The 22,500-nt window shown below is 45.6% G+C and overlaps 4 protein-coding genes across 4 annotated transcripts in view; 2 read left to right on the top strand and 2 right to left on the bottom strand.

Annotated features, from left to right (window-relative positions):
• The first annotated feature begins 398 nt into the window (after positions 1-398).
• Positions 399-3,476, top strand: LOC125949621 (ionotropic receptor 21a). The gene is made up of 5 exons (XM_049676851.1): positions 399-1,516; positions 1,588-1,749; positions 1,829-2,070; positions 2,139-2,472; positions 2,549-3,476. The coding sequence occupies exons 1-5, from the start codon at positions 399-401 to the stop codon at positions 3,474-3,476; spliced, it is 2,784 nt and encodes a 927-aa protein (XP_049532808.1).
• A 151-nt stretch (positions 3,477-3,627) lies between these two features.
• LOC125949639 (uncharacterized) lies at positions 3,628-6,753 on the bottom strand. Its single transcript, XM_049676879.1, has 7 exons — positions 6,632-6,753; positions 6,374-6,571; positions 5,982-6,299; positions 5,705-5,920; positions 4,316-4,513; positions 3,923-4,240; positions 3,628-3,860 (listed from the first exon to the last, which is right to left on the bottom strand). The coding sequence occupies exons 1-7, from the start codon at positions 6,741-6,743 to the stop codon at positions 3,628-3,630; spliced, it is 1,593 nt and encodes a 530-aa protein (XP_049532836.1). The 5' UTR covers positions 6,744-6,753.
• A 1,722-nt stretch (positions 6,754-8,475) lies between these two features.
• On the top strand, positions 8,476-11,787 carry LOC125959531 (zinc metalloproteinase nas-8-like). Its single transcript, XM_049692356.1, has 9 exons — positions 8,476-8,536; positions 8,638-8,835; positions 8,904-9,221; positions 9,292-9,437; positions 9,507-9,571; positions 10,931-10,947; positions 11,047-11,364; positions 11,429-11,574; positions 11,647-11,787. Exons 1-9 carry the CDS (start codon positions 8,476-8,478, stop codon positions 11,785-11,787), a joined length of 1,410 nt encoding a protein of 469 aa, XP_049548313.1.
• A 284-nt stretch (positions 11,788-12,071) lies between these two features.
• The window catches only part of LOC125949681 (histone demethylase UTY), a 73,023-nt gene continuing 62,594 nt past the window's right edge, over positions 12,072-22,500 (bottom strand). Inside the window, 6 exon segments of the mRNA XM_049676946.1 lie at positions 12,072-18,457; positions 18,784-18,910; positions 19,131-19,340; positions 19,427-20,007; positions 20,206-21,056; positions 21,381-22,041. Of these exon segments, the coding sequence (XP_049532903.1) occupies positions 18,044-18,457; positions 18,784-18,910; positions 19,131-19,340; positions 19,427-20,007; positions 20,206-21,056; positions 21,381-22,041 (2,844 nt within the window). The 3' untranslated portion in view covers positions 12,072-18,043.

The following is a 22,500-nucleotide window of genomic DNA, read 5'->3' on the forward strand; positions in this document are numbered from 1 at the left end:
ATCCTTTCATCGTTGCCTTGTTCTGGTGCTGTTGCTACGCAAAGGATGGCTGATTCTCCGTGGGGTGAATCATGCAAAGAGTGTTCTTTGTAGTTATTTTCGTCCAAATAAAGTGCGAAAAAACCTTTTCCCTTCGATGGGGGCAAATAAAAGAGAGATAGAGAGAAAAACACATCAATTAAACACCTTGCACCATTCAATCCTTTGATTGCGCCCAAGGTATGGTTCCGTGAAAGGTTATGATCAAAGAGTCATATGCTTTCATAAATATCAGACCGCAACACTGTACTGCTGGGAAATTCAATTTCCTACAGAGGGCAACGGTCAATGTAGCGTGAGCTATATAAGGACATCCTTCGTCGTGTGCCCGCCTTTGCCGTTTCACCCACTGCGGAACGATGGGCACATACGATGCCATGCTTACTGGCAGTCCCCTACTGTCCAGTGTTATTCTGTGTGCTCTTCTCACCGGTACCGACTGTTGGACCAGTGTCGTCGCCAGGCTTAACCATCCGGAACGTTTCAACGAGCAGCTGATCAGTTATAAGGGTACGCATCAGTTATCGCGATATTATGAGCTGGCGAGTGAAGGATACTACACCGGTGCGTACATGCCGAGTGATGATAACGAATCCTGCACAACGGCTGATTGTCAAGAGGTGATCCCGGTCCGCGAAAAACGTCGCGTCGATCCCACCTTCTACGGGCATCCGAAAACCCGAGAACAAATCTGGGAGCGAAACTTTGCCCACGTACTGATCGACAACCGGCAGACCATGTCCCTGGTGACGCTGCTGAACAAAATCATCCTCAAGTATATGCACAGCTGCATACCGATCGTGCTGTACGATACGTACGTCGGCAACACCGAGAACTACATTCTCGAGGCACTGTTTAGTGAGTTTCCCACGACGTACGTGACCGGGCGCATCGGGCCCAACTACACCCTGGACAATCCGGAGATCCTGCAGCCGTCCGGCGCGATGTGTCGCAGCTACATCCTCTTCCTCTCGGACGTGATGATGGCGCGTAAGGTGCTCGGACCGCAGCTGACGAGCCGCGTCGTACTGATACCGCGCTCCAGCCAGTGGAAGCTGCAGGAATTTTTGGCCTCCAAGCAGTCCCGAGACATCATCAATCTGCTGGTCATCGGTGAATCGTACTCGGTGGACAAGCGCATCAACAACGAGCAACCGTACGTGCTGTACACGCACGAGCTGTACATTGATGGGCTAGGCGCGAACCGGCCCCAGGTGCTAACCTCCTGGATTGGCAACAAGTTCTCGCGCAGCAGCGTCAACCTGTTTCCACCGAAGCTGCGCCAGGGGTTCTCCGGTCACCGGTACACGGTCATGGCCGCCCATCAGCCACCGTTCACAATCAAGAAGCTAGTCACGGACGGTGTCGGCAATGTGCAGATACGCTGGGAGGGTTTGGAAATTCGGTTGCTTCAAACGCTCTCCCGGTATCTGAACTTTACCTTCGACATCGTGGAACCGTCCAAACCGCAGCTAGGGTAAGTAGGTGATCTAAGCCAGGGTGTCTTGCCTGTGGTAGGCCTGATAACGCTCCCATTGCTTTCCACAGATCCGGTGATGCGGTTGTGGATGAGATCAAGCGACGCCAGGCTGACATTGGTTTGGCGGGGATCTATGTGACGATCGAGCGCAACATTGCCACCGAGATGTCCGTCGCTCACTCGAGCGATTGTGCCGCCTTTCTGACGCTGATGTCTAGTGCATTGCCAAGGTAGAAGTACTGCGGGGTCACCGGTGACTGATCGTCCAGTAGTTCTCACTCAGTGGTTTGGTTTGGGTCGTCTTCACAGGTACCGTGCTATCCTCGGTCCGTTCCAGTGGCCCGTTTGGGTAGCCATCATCTTTATCTATCTGCTGGCCATTTTTCCTCTCGCTTTCTCCGATAAAATGACGTTACGTCATCTGCTCGGTAACTGGAGCGAGATCGAGAACATGTTCTGGTACGTGTTCGGTACCTTTACCAACAGTCTTACGTTTCAGGGCGAGAACTCGTGGAGCAACACGAAGAAAACTTCCACTCGTATGCTGATCGGTAAGGAGTGAGAATTGTGCACTCGGTCGTCTGTCTAATCCAATACCCTTGATTCCTTCCATCTGCAGGCATCTACTGGGTGTTTACAATCATCATTACGGCCTGTTATACGGGTTCAATCATCGCTTTCATAACGCTTCCGGTCGAGCCGGAACGGGTGGATAGTGTGCAGGAGCTAAACCAGGGGTTCTACCGCGTCGGTACGCTGGATCGCGGTGGGTGGGAACGTTGGTTCGCCAACTCGAGCCACGAGGCCACCAACAAGCTGCTGAAGGATCTGCGATACGTGAGCAGCGTCGAGGAGGGTATACGAAACGTTACCGGAGCGTTTCTCATTTCGTACGCCTTCATTGGTTCCAAGGAGGAACTTCAGTTTCTGGTCAAATCGAATCTCTCCTACCAGTAAGTGCAGTGCGACCGGGCGACTGATTCTAAACATTCGCCAATTTCTGATCTTGCTCCGTTCGTCCATTGATAGGTTCGTCAACAAGCGATACGGTTTGCACGTGAGCCGCGAATGTTTCGCCCTGTACGGGGTGTCCTTAGTCTTTCCTCCGTATTCCGTGTACCGCGATCCGATCAACAATGCCATCCTGTACATGCAGGAGGCGGGCATCATCACGAAGCTCAAACGGGAGGTACTGTGGAACACGATAAAGACGAAGGATGGCCGCTTCCGAGAGGCATCGGTTGGTGAGTCGTTACGCGGTCCGGCACCGGAAGAGCGCGGTCTAACGCTTGCCGATACCGAGGGTATGTTTCTGCTGATGCTGTTCGGGTATGTCGTGGCACTGGGCGTGCTCATCTCCGAGTGGGTCGGCGGTTGTACGAACCGGTGCCGCGAGATAATGCAGGAACGGGCCGAGCGATTAAAGGCTGCTTCCGCTGGAGTCACATCCGTTCCGCAGTCGGCTAGCAGTTCGATCGGGAGCGTGAGCGCTAACGGAAGAAGGAAGGGTAAGCTGGAGCAGAATGGTTCACCAGCCACTCCAACGGAGGGCCGGCAAGAAGTTGGCCTGGAAGATGGGCGTAGCAGCGGTGCTTCCCAGCACCGTAGCCTATCCGATTGTCTATCGGAGGTAAGCGCCAACACGATGCAGGATTTGTATAACGGCCCCGATCGACGTCACTCGACCATCGTTTATCTCGATGGACATCTTATGTCTGAAGAGGAAGCGCAACGGAGCGTCGCCCGGAAGGCGAAACATCGACACAGCTTAAGCTCCGTGATGGAGCGACAGGTCGGGCAACTGTTCAAGCATCGCAAAGTTAAAGAGAGTCCGTCGGGCCGTGATTCAATAACGATCCGCGCTGATGTGTCCGAAGAGCTTGGTGAAGGTACATCGCGTTCGACGGAAGGTCGCAAAAGCATCGAGGCTTCCTTCGGTGAGCGATTGCTGCACTAACGGGCAATCAATAAAGCCGCTGTTGATTCCGCCCGCTCGTAACCTATTGCCCATCCTTGTGCTTCCGAAACCGCTTTTCTTTATGCAGCACTATCTCCTCACTTCAGCTATATTTCCGATAAAATTAAATTCCGTTCACAGGCGTGGTGGCTCATGCATTACAGTAACGTACATTTAACTGCTGAATGTCGAGCGGCGTCAACCCGGCTTCGCTGCCAAAATCGCCGAAGTATGGCTTGATGTTGTTGAGCACGGGACAACACATTCCAATCGAAGCAGCATAGCGGGAATAGTGCATCACACTGCCGTAGTTATAAGGCACACCATAAGTAGTAACCTCGCTGGCATTCAACTTGCCAAAATTTGCCTCGATAAAGGCCGGATCTGGAATGAAATGGTGTGTGAAACATAAGAAATGTTGTTCCTGTTCAACAACACACACTTACTTTGATCCTCTGGACTCAGATTTGTTATGTTCACTGTCACATACTCATCACGGTCTGGCCGGGTGAACTCATGGAAGAAACCCAACGCGTGCATCAATTCATGAACCGGCGTACCGACGGATTCCATGCACTCCGGTGTCTGGAGGTTGATGATGTTGTACTGGTTCATCGCAGCGCGACCAACACCGGAGTAGCAACCCACATTGCGATTCGTGATCGTCACGTAGTGCAGCTCGTCCAGGCGAGGTACAAACCGAATGCAGGTTTTATCTGCGAACTGCCGGAAGGCATTCTGCAGCGTCTGGCTCTCTGTGTTGGCTACCGGCGAGACGGAAAATAATAATAATTATAACAACACGGTCTGACCCACTCGCCAGCCCCCTTCATACTCACTGAAATTGGCCTCGATGACGTAAGGTACAATAGCTCCCGGCCACTTCTGCCCCAAATACTGTTCACTTATCGCTACACGGCCCAATGGCCGCGGTGGCACCATGATGTCCCCCTGGTAGTAGTACCCGAATCCATACTCATGCGGATATCCCTTGTACTTGCTACTGCCCTTGGGAGCATAGTTCATCAATCGTTTGCCTAGAACCAGCGATCAGTAGATTAATAGCTAGCTGGCTAGCTAGCTCCTCGGGGATTTTCTGTAGCTTACCGACTATAGAGGATGGTTTGGTGGGGGCGGGCCAATTGACAGCTGAAAGGGATTGCTGCATTAAGCTACCGATCAGCACCACAAATGCAAGGTTCCACTTGAAGACACACATTTCGCTTCTCTTCCTTTGAACTGGCCTTCGCACCGCGAACTGTAACTGTGTCGATTGTCACAGCTTACATTTATACCACAAGTGACCTAAAGTTCCAGTTAAATTGCATTTACATACCGACTGATGAATGTATGACACGTTCTTCCGATGGCCATTTAGAGCGACGAGCTTATCACACTACGCACACCTCTCCGTCTGCGGTACTTCTCCGTACCGAGTCCTCTGGAGAACGACTTACTTGTAAAGCAACAAGTTTTTTTGGAACAAACGAAACAGAAAAAAAAATTACCCAACAGAAAGGTTTCTTTAGGCCATTGATAATACAATTGTAAATCTTTCAAAGTGTGCTTATTACGGATGCATTTGAATAGAAGCGAATAGGGCTTCTCATTCCAAAGTAATACGCATGAAACGAAAAAAATATAAGCAAAAGAGTCATTAAATTAATTACCACGGTGTGTATTCGAGTAGGGCAGATAGCGTTTAGCATCTGATCGATATCAGACAGTATTGTGTTAACCTCCGAAGTTCGGATCTCAAATGTTCAGTCTGAGTCGGGAAACTTTCAAATATGGTTCTCAATGCAGAGCAGTATTTGTTCGAATCACTGAAGTGATTGGATATTCGATATATAATAGTTCAGTATAATTGCAAGCATTACCTCAAATAGTAATTTAGCCATACGGGAATCGGAATTCTAGCACTACAAGAATGCCACTAACGGCCGTTTATGGTGCGTGGCGTGGACGATGGCAAAATCCTCGGTAGTTCGGTAGCCGTTCAAGTATCGTAAAGACGAATCACAAAACTATCGGCAAACAATTGTTGCATTAAGGAGTAATGCGTTTTTCCTATATTTTTCAGATGACAATCTCTTCTAGATATAGCGGAACTACTATTTTCAAGCAACACTATCGCCGCATTCAGTTTCAAAACAAACTCTTATATTTTTTTTCAAATTCCGCACCTTCAGAACATCCAAACCTGGTGTAACATTATTTGCAGTAACGTGCATTTAACTGCTGAATGTCGAGTGGCGTCAACCCGGCTTCGCTGCCAAAGTCCCCGTTGTATGGCTTGATGTTGTCGATCACCGGACAGCAGATGCCAATCGAGCCAGCATAGCGGGAATAGTGCATCACACTGCCGTAGTTATAAGGCACACCATAAGTAGTAACCATGCTGTCATTCAATTTGCCAAAATTTGCTTCGATAAAGGCCGGATCTGGAATGAAATAATGTGTGAGCAAAAGGTTTCTTGTTCCTGTTCAACAGCACTCACTTACCTTGATAGTCTGGGCGCAGGTTTGTCGTATTCAGTGTCACATATTCATCACGATCCGGACGGTTGACCTCGTGAAAGAAACCCAACGCGTGCATCATCTCATGCACCGGCGTACCGACCACCTGCATACACTCCGGTGTCTGCAGATTGATTATGTTATTCTGATTTGCCGAATTGCGTCCAAGAAAGGAGTAGCAACCCTCCTTGAGATTAGTAATCGTGACGTAGTATTTCTCGGTCTTACGAGGTACAAACCGAACGCAGCTGTTATCCACGAACTGCTGGAAAGCGGCTTGCAGTGTCCTGAGCTCCGCGTTGGCTAAAGTTGGAGATGGGGAGAATGGAAATTGAAATAAACCGTCTGGCCCACTCGCCAGCCCCCTTCATACTCACTGAAATTGGCCTTAATGATGTAGGGCACAATACCTGCCGGCCACTTCTGGCTCACATACTGTTCACCTAGCGCAACCCGGCCCAATTGCTGCGGTAGCAGAATAATATCCCCCTGGTAGTAATGTCCGAATCCGTACTCATGCGGAAATCCCTTGTACTTGCTACTACCTCTGGGAGCGTACTTCATCAATCGTTTGCCTGGAACCAAGAATCGGTGGATTTAACATTAGCAGGCCAGCCGTCAAATGGATAGCTTACCGACTATCGAGGTTGGCTTAATGTGGGAGGGCCATATGGTAGCTGAAATGCTTTGCTGCATTAAACCACCGATCACGACCAAAAATGCAATGTTCCACTTGAAGATACACATTTCGCTTCTTTTCCTTATTGCCAACTTCAGCTCTGTGGATTGCCACAGCTAGTATTTATAGCAGGTGACTTACAGTTGAAAGAAGTCCTACTGCATTTACATATCAGCTAATGAATGGATGACACGTTCTTCCGATGGCCATTTAGAGCGAGGAGTTTATCATGTATCCGTCTGGCGCACTGCTCAACACACATCCCTCTTAAAACCGACTTGCTTGCGAAGAGGCATGTTATGCAAAGTGTCGTATAAGTTATTTTGGGGTGGGCAAAGAAAAGCATGAGAATACTTCTAGTGGAGAGGAAAAATTGGGAATAGAGAGCAGACAGCATATCATAACCGTGAGTAAAATTTAAGTGTTAGCTTGAAGCTAAACTTTTGATCAGAAAGAGTTCGTTAGATCATATGAATACATTAATCTGGTGTTTTTTTTTTTTCAATCTTTCTGATATTGGACCGAAGTTTGCTGTAGAAAAAAAACCAAGGCCCATCCTACGCCACTGGGAGATTTACAAACATGCTTGCTTCCTAGTTAAATAAAACATTACATCGTTTATATACAGGTAAAACATCGCCTTTTTTCCGTTCGTTCCGTTCAAATATTTGCAAACGATTATTAGGCGTTGTATGCGCGTTCGCATTCATGATTATCGATATCGGACAGGATTGTATTAATCTGCTAGGTTCATAAAACGCATCTCAGCAGATCAGTCTAAGTCAACAAACGTTTCAGTTTATTTTATTCTCACTGTTTATGAAATTTTACCTTTTAGTAGACTGCTTTCGTTAAACAACAAGATTCATGAACATGAAACTGTGTATTTCACAGTTTAATTATTAACTAAATGGTTATAAAACTTTAGAAAACAACAGGCAAATAGCAACCACACACGAACATCAATGCAGTTATGCCTGAGGCAGTCAAGTGCTCCCGGTTCTTGTATTCTTAACCGTCGATATTCCGGAAGTGTTAGAGGAGCATAATTGAGGCCGAGCACGCTTCTCTGTCATGTGTTGCCATGCGGTTTAAAGGTTCATAGACTGGAACGTAAAAATAAAACAGAAACTTTTTTCAGTTAAACGAAAAATTCAAAACCGGGTGTTGTAAAACACCTTCCTTGTGATCGAAGGTTGAGTAACTACATAACACACATAATTAAGCTATAAGATATGCTTTCCGTCTGATACTAGTACACAGTGTAGACCGCATTTTGTTGATGCACCTTATTAAATTCTTTAGAATAGAGGTTCGTATTCACGCGGTGAGGCGGAAATCAAAATCATAATTATATTATAAACCCAATTGTAACTAAAACAAAAATTTGATTTAAATACACCTATAAAAACGGATTGACATTCGACCAACGACATAGTTCTCGTTGGTTGTAAGTCACTGTAAGCCGCTGCCTGGTCTAGTCCAGTTACATCGCCGGTAGTGAAAGGGGTCACAGAAAGCATTTTGCGGAAATCGCTGCCACATTTCCCGCCCTAATGAACTCTATCGAATGCATGGAAAATTCCAAAGAAATCAACTTACACAGAGCTGCCAAGTTAGTCAAGGTATTGCGTTACAACAGCTGGGGTCATATAAATACCAGAGACCCCAGGGCTCACCTCAACCAGACATCTGTTGTTAGTCAACGCCAGTACATTGTCGGAATAGTGTGTGCTGTACCTAAACTCAATCTCCATGTCGCTGCTGGGCTCGTTTGTGATCACGTGGTGCTTGGTTGTGATGCCTACCGACTGCACTAAACGTAGTGCACAGCATTCGCGCACAGGAAGCTCCGAAGTAGGTAAGTGGATCGTTAGATGCTCTTAGTAAAGGTCCTCAGTCATGGTCAACAAAACGCACGATAAAAAGGTCAATAATTGCACTCCTCCTCAACATCTGTAGGAAGGCTTGTGCAGGATTACGACGAACATACGGATCAACGGCGACCACATGAGCTTGGATTCGGTTATTACTACCAGGGAGATATCATGCTTCCCGATGAGGAACAGGACGTCGCGCGCGTATCACTCTCCGACAGGTATTACACGTCTGTTTGGCCAAATGCGATCGTACCCTACTACATTGAACCAGGGACATTCAGTATGTATGATACGATCCGATAAAATAAGAATGCTTGATCATACCACACTCCATTCTATTTTCTGCAGAGCCAAACGAGATACTCATAATTGAACGATCAATGGCTGAGCTGCAGAGACAAACGTGCGTCCGGTTCATACCTCGCACCCCACAAACGACACACTTCGTGCGCATTACTAGCCGCAGCTCAGGTTGCTTTGCCTCGGTCGGGCGTCAAGAGGACAACAGTCGGAATATCCTTAATCTGCAGACCCCAGCTTGTTTATATAGAGGAACACCGGTCCACGAGCTGATGCACATTTTGGGCTTCCTGCACGAAGTGAGCCGTGTCGATCGGGACGAATACATTTACATCGACAGAAATGCTTTAAAGCCTGAGTATCAGAGTATGCTAGTCTATGCGCCGATTTCCTTATCCGCTCACACTCGATTAACTCTCGAATTCCACCTCACCAGCGGACAGCTTCTTTAATACCAACTTCGGAAAGGCAGCAGACGGGATGACAACAACCTACAACATCTCATATAATTATGGAAGCATCATGCATTACAGCAAAACCGCTGGTTCAAAGGATGGACGGCAGCAGGTGCTTTACAATCTGGTAAGTATATAACCGAGAGAATTGGCTTGCAGAATTTCGTAACCTTAACATGAACACTGGCCATTGCAGAAGGAGTACAATAAGCCTGACTTCGGAAGCGATCATGCAATACCATCGGACATCCAGGCTATCAAGTACCGCTACTGCAATGGAACCATCGATCGCGCCACCGTTTTTTCCACACTACCCTTTTATACGGGGCCGAACAAACTGTCAGCTCGCCTTGGTTTCTTAAATTGACCGATAAGACGATGACTGTAAGCTTTAAATATGTTAATTCAATATACAAGCATGAATAAAATCGCAAGAACATAATTCCATGTGAAATATCGACGAAACTTCAAATTAGTTCATTTATTGCATTTACTGATAGATACGAAACAGGTTTGAGCCACGTAATCAACCTAATTACCGCTAATAGTTGGTGAAAATAAATAGGCAAAAATAATTTCAACGTGCGGTAAACAAATCTCAATATGATTCAATAAAAAGAAAAATTCAAAAACGGTTATTGAAAAATACCTACCTCATGATCGAAGGTTGAGTAACTGCATAATTGAGCGATAAGTTTTGCTTTCCGCCTGATACTAGTACACAGTGTAGACCGCATTTTGTTGATGCACCCTATTAAATTCTTTAGAGTAGAGGTTCGTATTCACGCGATGAGGCGGAAATCAAAATCATAATTATATTATAGACCCAAGTGTAACTAAAAGAAAAGTTTGATTTAAATACGCCTATAAAAAACGGATTGCCTTTCGATGTAAGGCATAGTTCTCGTTGGTTGTAAGTCACTGTAAGCCGCTGCCTGGTCTAGTCCAGTTACATCGCCGGTAGTGAAAGGGGTCACAGAAAGCATTTTGCGGAAATCGCTACCACATTTCCCGCCCTAATGAACTCTATCAAATGCGTAGTAAATGTTTCAAAGCATAACCGCTTGGAACGTTGCGGAGCCCTTGTTGCGATCAACGCACTGGAACAGAGCGGTCAAGTTCGTCAGGGTATTGCGTTATAACAGCTACAGTCATATAAATACCAGAGATCCCAGGGCTCACCTCAACCAGTCAGCTACTGTTAGTCAAAGCAAGTACATTGTTAGAATAGTGCGTGCTGCACCTAAACTCAACCTTCATGTCGCTTCTGGGCATGTTTCTGGTGGCGTGGTGCTTGCTTGTGATGCCCATCGACTGCACTAAACGTAATGCACAGCATTCGCGCACAGGACGCCCAGAAGTAGGTAAGTGGATCATCTCTAGCATAAACTTTAGCCTTTTGCGAAGGTCCTACGCCAAGGCCAGCTCGGTAAAAAGGTCGATAATTGCACTCCTCCCCAACAACTATAGGAAGGCTTGTGCAGAATTACGACGAACATACGGATCAACGGCGACCACATGAGCTTGGATTCGGTTATTACTACCAGGGAGATATCTTGCTCCCCGATGAAGAACAGGGCGTCGAACGCGTATCATTCTCCGAAAAATACCCCACGACAGTATGGCCAAACGGGATCGTACCCTACTACATTGAACCAGGGACATTCAGTATGTATGATACGATCGAAAGAAACAAGAGTGCTTGGTTATATCACTCTCCATTCTATTTTCTGCAGAGCCAAACGAGATTCTCATAATTGAACGATCAATGACCGAGCTGCAGAGACAAACGTGCGTCCGGTTCATTCCTCGCACCCCACAAACGACACACTTCGTGCGCATTACAAACCGTCATGCAGGCTGCTTTGCCTCGCTTGGTCGACAAGAGGACAACAGTCAGAACATTCTTAATCTGCAAACGCCTGTCTGTCTTTTCGGTGGAACACCGGTCCACGAGCTGATGCATACTTTGGGCTTCCTGCACGAAGTGAGCCGTGCCGATCGGGACGAATACATTTACATCGACCGAAATGCTTTAAGTCCTGAGTATAAGAGTAAGCTAAGCAAGTCATCGATCTCCTTCTTTCTTCAAATAACTCCCCAATTCCACCTCATCAGCGGACAGCTTCTTTGCTACCAACTTCGGAAAGGATGTGGACGGGATTACAACGACCTACAACATCTCGTATAATTATGGAAGCATCATGCATTACAGCAAAACTGCTGGATCAAGGGATGGACGGCAGCAGGTGCTATACAATCTTGTAAGTATATCAGGGTGAAAGGTGATCGGAGAACCTGAATCTAACCGCTGGGCATTGCTTTCTACATTGCAGAAGGAATACGATAAGCCTGACTTTGGAAGCAACCATGCAATGCCATCAGACATCCAGGCTATCAAGTACCGCTACTGCAATGCAACCATCGATCGCAGCAGCGTTTTCTCCACACTGCCCTTTTACCCGAAGCCAAACTAACTGCCACTGGTCTTAGATCCTTAAATTGACTGTATCGATAAGATGATTGTAATCTTTAAATATATTTATTCATGCTTAAATATTAATAAAACCATAGAGTTTGAACACAAGTGCAACTTCAACGTAACTTTAACTAGGTTGATTTGTGGTACTTGGTAATAGGTACAAAACAGGTTTGCTGCATATAATCAACCTAATTGCTGCTAATAGTTGTTCGCAGCCAATGTAAGTGCCATGCTGCAGCAATGAATTTCGGATTCATAAAGAAATCGTTCACTACGCCGTACAAAGCCTCGAGCTCTTTATTCGTTTATGGATCCTCCGTTCGTTGTGGATAAGGATTAGACAATCGATCTGTAAATACCACCTCCCTTGTTCTATCCCATAACTTCGTGCAGAAGGCATAAGTATTAAATAATAGTTAATGAACTCGACAAATGTTTCCAATCCAACCCAGTGCACTGGAGAAAAGGATCGATATTAAATAAACCAAATACTCAAAATGAAAACGTGTAGACAAACCGACCAAAAATAGAAAGACGAAAAGCATGTAGACGGTATGGTAGTGGCGTTTCGTTTGCTCAACACGCCATAACAGGAAAACAAGTGTGTCAACCGATACAATTATCAATTTGGTGGTTTTCAATTATTTATTCGTTATCATACAAGTGTTCAAATATGTTCTGCTTCTAGTTTTTGTTATCATAAACCCTACCGGAGCACTGCTCGCACACTAGGCGGTAATAAGTTTTTCATGAGGTTTGCTTGTTTCTTTCGTTTACCTTCCCGTAAATTTGAAAATCGGTCGAGCCTATTCGCTTGTAATTTTATGATTTTTGCAAGAATGTGTAAGAACCATATACCTCACTGTCAAGAGAGTCTGCTGCTGTTGGTTCGAACATCTTCATCTTTCAAGAACTATCCTTTCACCTGAAGGCTTTTGAGTTCCATTGTACGCTGACTTTGGTTTCTTTGTGAAATTTGGGCGCACATCTGCTTCTTCCTCGCATTGATTACTGATCATGTGTTGCTGCTAACATTCATCGCATTTGAGTTCGGTGGAATGTTCGAAATTGGTTTTTTCTTGGAGGTGCACCAGCCATACCATTGCGTCAGTGGACGGCGGCAGCAGAAAAAGGAATAGCTTTTCCCATTCCAGTTAATGCCCAACCCTATATCTGATTAGATATACCATTCGTGACTACTGTATCTCATACGGTTTGCCCTGTACGCTTCTCAATCTGAGGTATTTTCAATTGTTACGTTTTACATCCTGAATGCTAGGCTAATAGAGCATAAAACCCAAAAAGACGTGTCTCCGCTTCAGATGATATTTCAAATGAAAAGATAATATTTGTTTTTTACCACAGCACATCAAATAACCTATAAATAGTCTGTTTGGTCCAAGAAACACCAGATACCTGAGCATTCGCGTTCGTTACCAATAGTGCATATGCGGATGCGGCATTTGCTTCGTGTTGTCGGAGACTACTATGAACTATCCTTGATTCAAGGACACGCCCGCTTACGAACATCAACTACTGCCAAGGAGGCTCCTCCAATATCGTGGTGCTACTTAGAACCAGGAAAGGTTTGTTGTAAAGCGAAAATAGTGTGTCAAACGAAAAAAGGAAAGGCGAGTAATGGCTTCGGTTTTCAGATGATTGTATGAATTGTGTATTTTCCAATTATTGCCGTTCTACGCGGGCCAACCAACGATCCAAATCCGATCGAAGTGTCTCTCTTATGATATGGGTTCTAATAATGTTTGCTTTTTGTTACGAATAAGAAGTTGTTTGTCGAATTAAATTGTTTTACTTTATACAATTCTATGAAGAGTCTTTCGTTTCAACGTACTCTTGCACACACACGAGCTTACATTCGCTAAATTTGCTCTACCTTCTTCCACTTTGCTCCTTCGTCGATCACCACCTGTGTGTGACCCAAGCTTCTCCTGTCTTACATTCATTACCATCTAAGCCCCTGTGTGGCGAAGCACACACCATTAATCACACATACAACCACGCATACAAACACGCTCGCGTACTCATACATTCTTCCACTTTCGGGATAATTAATTAGAAAAAGGAGATAATACGAAGTACTTTGTAATAACCTGGCTTCTGTACACAGCTTTCACCCATTTCGCCGCATTTCTTCACTCTTCATTCATTTACAATTGATTGCTTCTTGACCGTACGCACGGGAACTAGTGCCCTTTGTAGACCGTACGCGCTCCTTCCTTCCAGGCCTAACCTGCATCATGGAAGGGCATTAGTTCGCGTGCCGCGGTAACGAAGGCTGGCAGTGATCAACTGGTTCTTCTCGCTTTGCGTTTTCCAATATACGATTTTTTGTTTCGTTTTTTGCATATTCTGTAACGCATACAATACAATGCTCTGCTTAACCACCACTTCGTGATTCCATATTCGTAATTTTATATATTCACATCGAGCGACTAAGTGCCATCACCGGGTTGACAACTGCCGTCTGAAGATTAAAACCAACTCAAATCTCAACTGATAAGACCAGCCCAAGTCACTTCTGGGTTCTTCTGTTTGATCATACTCAAAACAGGATTCGTTATGATCGGTGGAACTAAACTACCGCCAACCAACATCGAGAGTTTAGCAGATCACACATATCCAGATGGCCAGATCATTCTATGGACGGACAACAAGACGCGTCAATCCAATGACTCTTTCCAGAGAAAGCGTAATTGTATAAAGTAAAACTGTATGATGAAGATTAAGCAGGTGTAGGAGGAGTTAAATTTTGATTCGTTTTGGTTTGTGTTTAGTGTTGATGATGATTGGTGAAATATTGATGAAATATGCCGAAAGAAACATAACACTCTCTCCGTTGATCCTCTGCTTTGCCTGCCTGTACCTGCGTTACCATTAATGGTACCACTTTGAAAAAAAATAAAGTGGAAAACTGTGGATCAAGGATTGTGTTTTCAAAAATTCCACCCAAATTACACCCCTACTTGGGTGAAAATAAAAAATGTAACGAACAGAGAAATGAGACAATTTGATGAATGGTATCGAGACAGCGACGACTTTCATCCATCCATTCATCCATCCATCCTTCACGAAACAGCTATCATCGTCACGACTCGAGACTAGCTGTATGAGATGTACTGGAAAATTCAGCTTTGCAGGGAAGAGGGTTTAGACATTTTCCATCCTTCTTATATTGCGTGTGTGCCTCGCAATCGCAATGTGCTCCATTCGTCCGGAGAACGGATTAGAGCAGGGTTAGAGAGAATAGAAAGAAAGTGGAAAGTATCAACGATCGTAATAAGGCGCCTGTGATCCCAGCAACGATAGACAGCCGGATGGCTGCTTCCTGGGGTCATCTATTACCGAAAGGATGACTGAAAGTAAAAGAATGCATCCTCTATCATGTAGCCAACTGCTTCGCTACATTACGCTCTCCTATTATCCGATTATCGGAACCAACCGTCGACCGAGACAAAAATACCTTCGCGATGCCGAATGAGATACATTCAAACGATCGCTTTCCGAGACAGGTTGTATGATTACTGTTGATCTTCTTCCGGCCGCCCCTTTGATGTTTTGAGAGCACGTACTACCCGTGCAGCTTACAAAATAGATCTAGCTCTTTATCTCTCTTATGAGTTTTCATTTGCTTGATTTTTTACTTTTTGGCAAAAATGTACAATTCTATCCTTTGCTTTATGAAAGTATTTTCGTCACTCCGACCCTTCGCGTTCCTTAGTTTAGACTTAATTAACCCTCAATCTACACAACACACCACACACGCACGGGACGACGACAGAACTTACTCGCTATTCGAAGCACCAAAACGATTTGTAACTATAGTAGGGCGATTTTCATTTTCCGTTTTTGTTTGTTGCGAAACTAAGGATAACCTTATCAAAAAGGAAGATGAGGGGCACCAAACACTCCCTTTACATCCCATCATCAGCTTACGAGCTCATTCTTCCCCTGGCGATAGTCTCACTATAATAGACATTAAGAGTTAAGAATTTTTCCTTCGTTTTCCAAACGTTAGTTAACGGAAAGCATGAAACTATACATGAAAGACTTGTTGGGTAACCGGTGTTTGGGGGTGGCCACAGGACAACGAGATGTGCGGATCCCTGCTTTGGTTCCTTCCCTCTCTTTCTATAACACTCTCATATACGCTTCCAAATGAATTTGAAGGAGAGACGCCAAAGAAGGGAACAGCCATCGGTCGCTGTTGCGATTCCCCGTTTTTTCTTAACGCGAATCTTATTGAGATCATTCGGCATTTGCTGTTAGTCCACCCATCCTATTTCCCGCTGCACGTTTTGTGGTTTTGTTTGCTAAACTGAAAATGAATCAATCCAATCAAATGGGTTCAGTATTCTTACTCCGCTTTAGATCAAGACATCAGTAAGGCAACTGTGGTAATTAGCTCTTCTTGCTATAAACCGTTCAACGCCCCATCAACAGCACCTTTCTTCACATCTCCGAGTGATACGCAATGTGTTATCGTTTCAATTTGTGTTGGATCGTGATCGTACTGGTGCTAAGGAGGTTTGTGTGTACGATTTTTCTCTTCTTTTCGGTTACTGTTCGGTGTGTCATGTGTAAGAAAAGTTATCAAAAAATGTTAACTTGCCCTTGTTTACGCTACACTGAATCATTTATCGAGCTTCTCTATCGGTTCCGGTGCTGTGTCTCTTCTTCGTGCCTATAAGCATCGAGAGCAGGATCACAACATCCCAACTCCACAGGCTCAACATCTACTTATTTTGGTCTCGTCTTGTGGTTTTTTTCGTGTTGGCTCTAATAATTGTGATTATTTTACAAATATGTGAACTTCTGCATTTGAGAGAGGTTTTATTGAGAGATTATTTGTATTTGTATTACTTTTTTTGACGCATCTTCTTTTCCCTGAGGATTGTTGGTTTATAATTTTCTGTTTCCATTTAGTGAGCCCCCCTCCTCTCATGGTTTATTTGAATTATAAAATATGAATCCCTTTTGAAAAATGTGAATTGCCACCAAAAACCTACTGCACTTGCATGTTGCTTCTAACACGGACCAGAATGTTTAAAACTGAAAGGAGCTACCGTTTATTATTAAAAAGCCCGACACTAAATCATTCCTCTGACTATTTAGCTAAAGACGCATACAAACACAGAGTACGTATCGTAAAATATTGCAACTTGACCAAAAACTTCAAGAGAAGGCAGTGACAGATTCTTTCATATACCGAATGGGACACAAAGAAGCGATTCCGCCAGAACTGAATTCGAAAAGATATAAAAAAATAAGCATCAGCGAGGACGGGTGTATTGCAGTCCTGTGAATCAAACATTTGTACAATTATGTTCTTCTAGCATCCGAACACATACTAAAACTGATACGAAAATTGAAATCTATTGCAGCCCATTGCTTTCTATATGCAATCTGCAGTACAGAACCGTGTGCGCGTGTGTGTGTGATACGCACCTTTAAATAAATTAACTACTTAGTATTATTGTATAAACCGAGGTCCATAATCTCCATTTACAGGTGGCGGCGATTTAAAAGTACAAAAGTGAGAAAAAAACGAAAATGGCGATCGGGATATATAAATTAACCATTCTATATCGCCCTTTTTGGCTAGTATATGTTTTCAGCATTATGCTACGCGTGTTACAACGGTCCACCGTACAACGTGGCATTCTCTCGCCATCTATCTTCCCCCAAAGTTGACTGTTCTTTAGTTAATCTGATTTAATGAATGTGCAGACTTTTTTAAAAGCATAAAGCACAATAGTCCCTCTCTTTCCAAGCGCTTCGCTGGTTGACGCAGAATTAGTCTTGATCAATGAGCATGCCGACTTGACATTAGCTCTTGTCCTTCTTTCTCGGAAATTGATTCGAAAGTCTTTGAATTTGGAAGGAAAATAAAAAAAATACTATACTAACGGAAACCTCCACAGCGTAGCCATGTTTAGATTAAAATTGAACTAAATTACAACTAAACTTACTTACCCGGCAATGCAAACAGTACCAACAGGAAACAGACAGTTAGAACGCGTTTCGAACTCCGTTGTTGCCGCTGCTGTTGCTGGCAAGAAGCCCTGTTTGCTTTTGCCGGTGTGCTGCTTCCCAACCTTGTTGTTATTCCTCCAATATTCGACATCAGATCCTCCAGATAACTGGCAGGAGGGTTGGTAGGTAGAAGGAATCCTAAACTAAACGTTTTTAAGGCGCACTTTACACGCTTACACGCACTGCCTCCTGGTATCCTACGATGCAACCGATGAAACCGCCACCGAACTCGAAGAAGCAACACCGCCCACCCCTCCTGCGCCAAGCATGGAACCACTAGCACACGAAACATTTGACGACGTGACGGAGGTAGAAGAGGACGATGCCTGCGACGCAGCTGCCACCGCCATCACCGGTGGAGAGGATTGAGGGTTTGATCCTGCCGCTATCTGTTGCTGGGATGGTGGTGACGACTGTTGCTGAGGTGGCAGAGGTGGCGGCGGAGTATGCAACATGAACGCATCGTACACCTGCATCAACTCGGCCATCTTGTACTCCTCCAAGCAAACGAATCCTTGCAGTGTGGGCGACTGTTTCCTCGCGCAGCCCATGCAGTGCACGATGTGGCGTTTCTCTTGTTCTCGAATAAACAATATGTTAAACACTTCCACCTGCAACGGAGGAGGGATGAGAGATTAGTTATAAGTTGCAGCTGTCCATTCATCTTGTTTATATCGTTTCACATCTAGAGAGAAGTTTGGAAAATGTTCGGATTTCTTGCACCCAGAAAAGATCGTATTTCGATGCGGATCTGGAACGCCTTTGAAAGCCAAAAATTGATATAGCACCACCACAGGCAAGCAACCATCTCTCGATAGGAGATCAATCGCAGTCTCAAGAGACCAAACTAATAGTGCACACACACATACTGACATACATATGTGTGTTTTTTTTAAGAAATGTCCTAGTCATGTGGTTTCTATCTCTCGACACTTACCTCACATTGACCACAGTAGTGCGAGGCTTCATTTTTGCCGCGCCCATGAAACCGAACTTCGACGTTCAGTGATTTAACGTACTCCAGGATTTGCATGCAGTGTTTCATTGTTTGCATGAGGCAGGTTCTAAGGAAGGAAGAAATAAGAAGCAAATGGTAATCAGTTAAAAGTGTAGCCATGGCATTCCGGATAGCATGCTACAATGATTTAGCGTCATTATCAGTGAATCAAATGTTCTCTACATAACAATTTCGGTAGAACGAAAGTTAAATTGTATTTGTATTCATCATATTTGATGTCCACTTGCACAAAACTTATAACAATATAATGGCACGTTGATACTTACTTGATCGCATCGAATAGCTTCGGATCGGAGACCTTTATGTTGCGTGCGAGGTTCCAGCTAAGATGCACCATCGGAACGATGCTCTTGTAGCTTTCGAGCTTGTTCCACTCATACCGCTCGACCGCCAACTGGTATTGACGCGCCGTTAATGGGCCAACGTTCCAAGCTATATTATTACACCAACCGATCGCTTGCACCCAATGTACACACCTGTACAAATTATAAAGAGAAGTAAAGATTGTTATTAAACTCAAATTTCAAAATGTTTATTTCCGCGCACACTTGAAAATACATACCCTGCATTAACCCACACGAGATCTCCTGGCCGCTGCGTGAACCGATAGACGGGTATGTTCTCCGCATACAGATCCTCGAGTGCAGGCCACCAGGAACCATGCAGATAGTTGATGTTGTTCTTCTCACACAGCGCCTGAATGCCACCCCAATACGAATCCGGCGTTGCGAACCATTCGCAATCGCCCGGTCCGATATTGATGTTAATTGAGCAGAAGTTGTTGTTCTCCTGGTGACCAGGCGTCCGACTGCCCGGTACCTTCATGTACAACTGCACCGTGTTCATGCCCAAAATCATGTGACCAACGTGCGACAGCATATTCGCTGCCGATACGACACGCGCAAAGGGCGGTAGCTTTTGAAGTTCCTGCAGTTGGGCTTTCCACTTGCGTTCATCGGAAAGATCAACGTTCGTGCCGAACCGCAGCATTTTATTGCTATTTTTGCACTTTTTCCGCTTGCCATTGCCACCACCGGTGGCACTAACACCACCCGTACCACTGCTGTTCGAAATTGAATCCTTCGAATCGGAGTCGGAGTTAGTGGATGCGTTCAGAATCCCTGCCAGCCTATCACGCTCCTCCTGAGAACAGAAAAAAAGCAAAGGACATTAATCAACAGTCGTGGTAGGCACACACATGTTTCAATGCAACCCAAAATCAGTTAAAATATATTCTCTTCAAAGATAACATTCAGTAGAACGAAAGTTAAATTGAATTTAAAACATCATTTAAAGCTGTCACAAATACCATCGAGCTCACGCGCGTTTCAAAACACTTACCTTGATCTTATCCGAAAAGCTTGACGCCTGGTATTGTGCGTACTTCGCGATCGTCGTATGGGATCGATGAGAGATGCAAGCCCAAACCTTGGAGTTCTTGTTGCCATCCCAGTTTTCATCAGGCGACTGGTGCACTTGGGTGCGCACCTCGACGCTATGATCGGGATTTGCTTCGACGAGCGTTTTCGTCGAGAACAACCCAAGATCGAGCTTGAGCGCCGCACCAAGTTGTCGCACCACCGCGATTGGATGTTTCAAACAAAACTCCTGCAGCTGCGGACTGAAGGCGTCCTTTTTGTTCTCCAGAAACACAGACGGTGTCGGTGGTTGAAGCTGCTCGCGTGTTAAACGCGTCGGCGGACAGTCGGGAGGACAGGGTGGAGGAGCATCCGAATTCAACACCGAACAGATGGCCGGTACATCTTTGGGATCGCCAGCATTACCGCCGCCACGTTTACGCACGAGGTCCCGTATCTCCTTGGCGCTCATGGATATTGCGTACTCGTTATTCGCGGCCAGCGAGTCCGTGCAGAGCTTCTCGATTTTGATGACAGGCTCCAGCTTGATGTCATGCTTGGCTAGATGGTGCCGATTGGTGGCCGTCGTGGAGGTCGCTTCGGCCTTAATGGGGGGTGATTTAGTGTTGTTGTTGGCGCTGGTTGAGCTGGTCGAATCGACGGTAACCGTAGCCAAGCTACCACTACCACTGACTGACGTCTGCGGCGGCTGTTGTTGCTCTAGAAGCTTCGGATCTTTGATGTCCATCGAATCGGAACTGAACTGCTTCAGCAGCGTTTCGGCGAACGTAGCCTTGTCGTCTTTCGATGAAAGCAAAGCTTGTAATTCTTGATCTGTGGAAGAGTAAATGAAAGTATTCGGATAAATAATAAGTTAGTTAGGATGAAAAGTATGCATTACTACACGTTTTGTCGTGTGCTATCACACGTTTTGGGCTCACAAAAGGAATGTGGATAAAGTAGCATTATACGAAAAAATGTTCGAACACCTTGAAAAGATCCTTCCAACGATGGGAAAATCCCTCATTACGGTTCGTGCGCAAAGCACAATCTGCCAAACATTTTGAAGGAGTGAGGTAACTGTGGGGATTCGAATTCCTCACAACGAGAACGTTGGCGTTCCTGAATATCTCGTCTAGTCACAGAACGTGCACTTACCTAGATCGGCCTGGTGAGGCTGTTGCTGCTGCGGCGATTGAAGAACCGTGGTGGTGGTGGATGACGAAATTTGCGTAAAGCCAGCGCTAGGTGCAGGCGCCGCACCCGGAAATCCAGACGGAGCGTACGTTCCACCGGCTGACTTGTACGGCATACCGGCGGCCTGTTGCGATTGCCCAGTGGCCGGTGAAAAGTGACCATCGTTCACGAACCCACCACCACCGCCACTGGCCGTCTGTGGAACAATTCCGGTCTGTGGTGTCTTGTTTCCGGCCGCTACCAACTGCTGTTGCTGCTGCTGTGCAATCCCTGATCCTTGACCCTGGAATTGTACCGCCTGTTGCTGTTGTTGTTGCTGCTGTTGTTGGGCACGTTGCTGTTGGAGTCGCTGCTGATGTTGCTGCATCATCCGATACTGATGCATTAGCGTTTGCAGCAACGATTGCTGATGGGTGGTAAGGTTGTTCTGGTTCTGCAGAAACTGCAGCATTTGCAGTTGCTGCTGGTTCAGGTAGAACGATGGCACACCCTGGGGGCCACCAGCAGGGACACCCACACGCCCTCCCATCGGCATACCACCATCCTCTGTCTTGAAGCGCTTGTTCGGGAGTCCATTGTTGCTGACAACTTGCTGCTGCTGTCCCGGATGAAACTGTGCGCCCTGTGGGGAGAGATTTGAGGATCAGTTTTCTGAATTCGACACGTGGATTTATATATTTTCGACGAGTAGCTCTGTTGGCCCAGCTACTATCTAGCCCCACCGGAGGATCACGAAGGTGGTGTTAGCGAAAACTGGCCGTTCAATCTTGCATTCGGGCGAAGGCGGCACATCCTACCACGAGGCGAAACCGAAAGTGAATCCGGATCGATAGAATGCGGCTATAACCTCATCAAATGCGGACAATGACCCTGGCGTGAGAGACAAAATTGTGTCCCCGGTCAAGGTCAATCACGAAAAAGCCGGAGAAACCCAGAGAGAGAGTTCGTTGAACTTTTCTCCGCTCCGACCACATAACCTCAACTTGGGCGACCACATGGTCCTGGACTTACATTTCTTGGCACATTCCGGCCAATTTTAAGGTGGATCGAATTTCGCACGTTGTTTTACGGAAACCAGAAG

The sequence above is a fragment of the Anopheles darlingi genome, chromosome 2 (genome assembly GCF_943734745.1).
Source record: "Anopheles darlingi chromosome 2, idAnoDarlMG_H_01, whole genome shotgun sequence".
Taxonomy (NCBI): domain Eukaryota; kingdom Metazoa; phylum Arthropoda; class Insecta; order Diptera; family Culicidae; genus Anopheles; species Anopheles darlingi.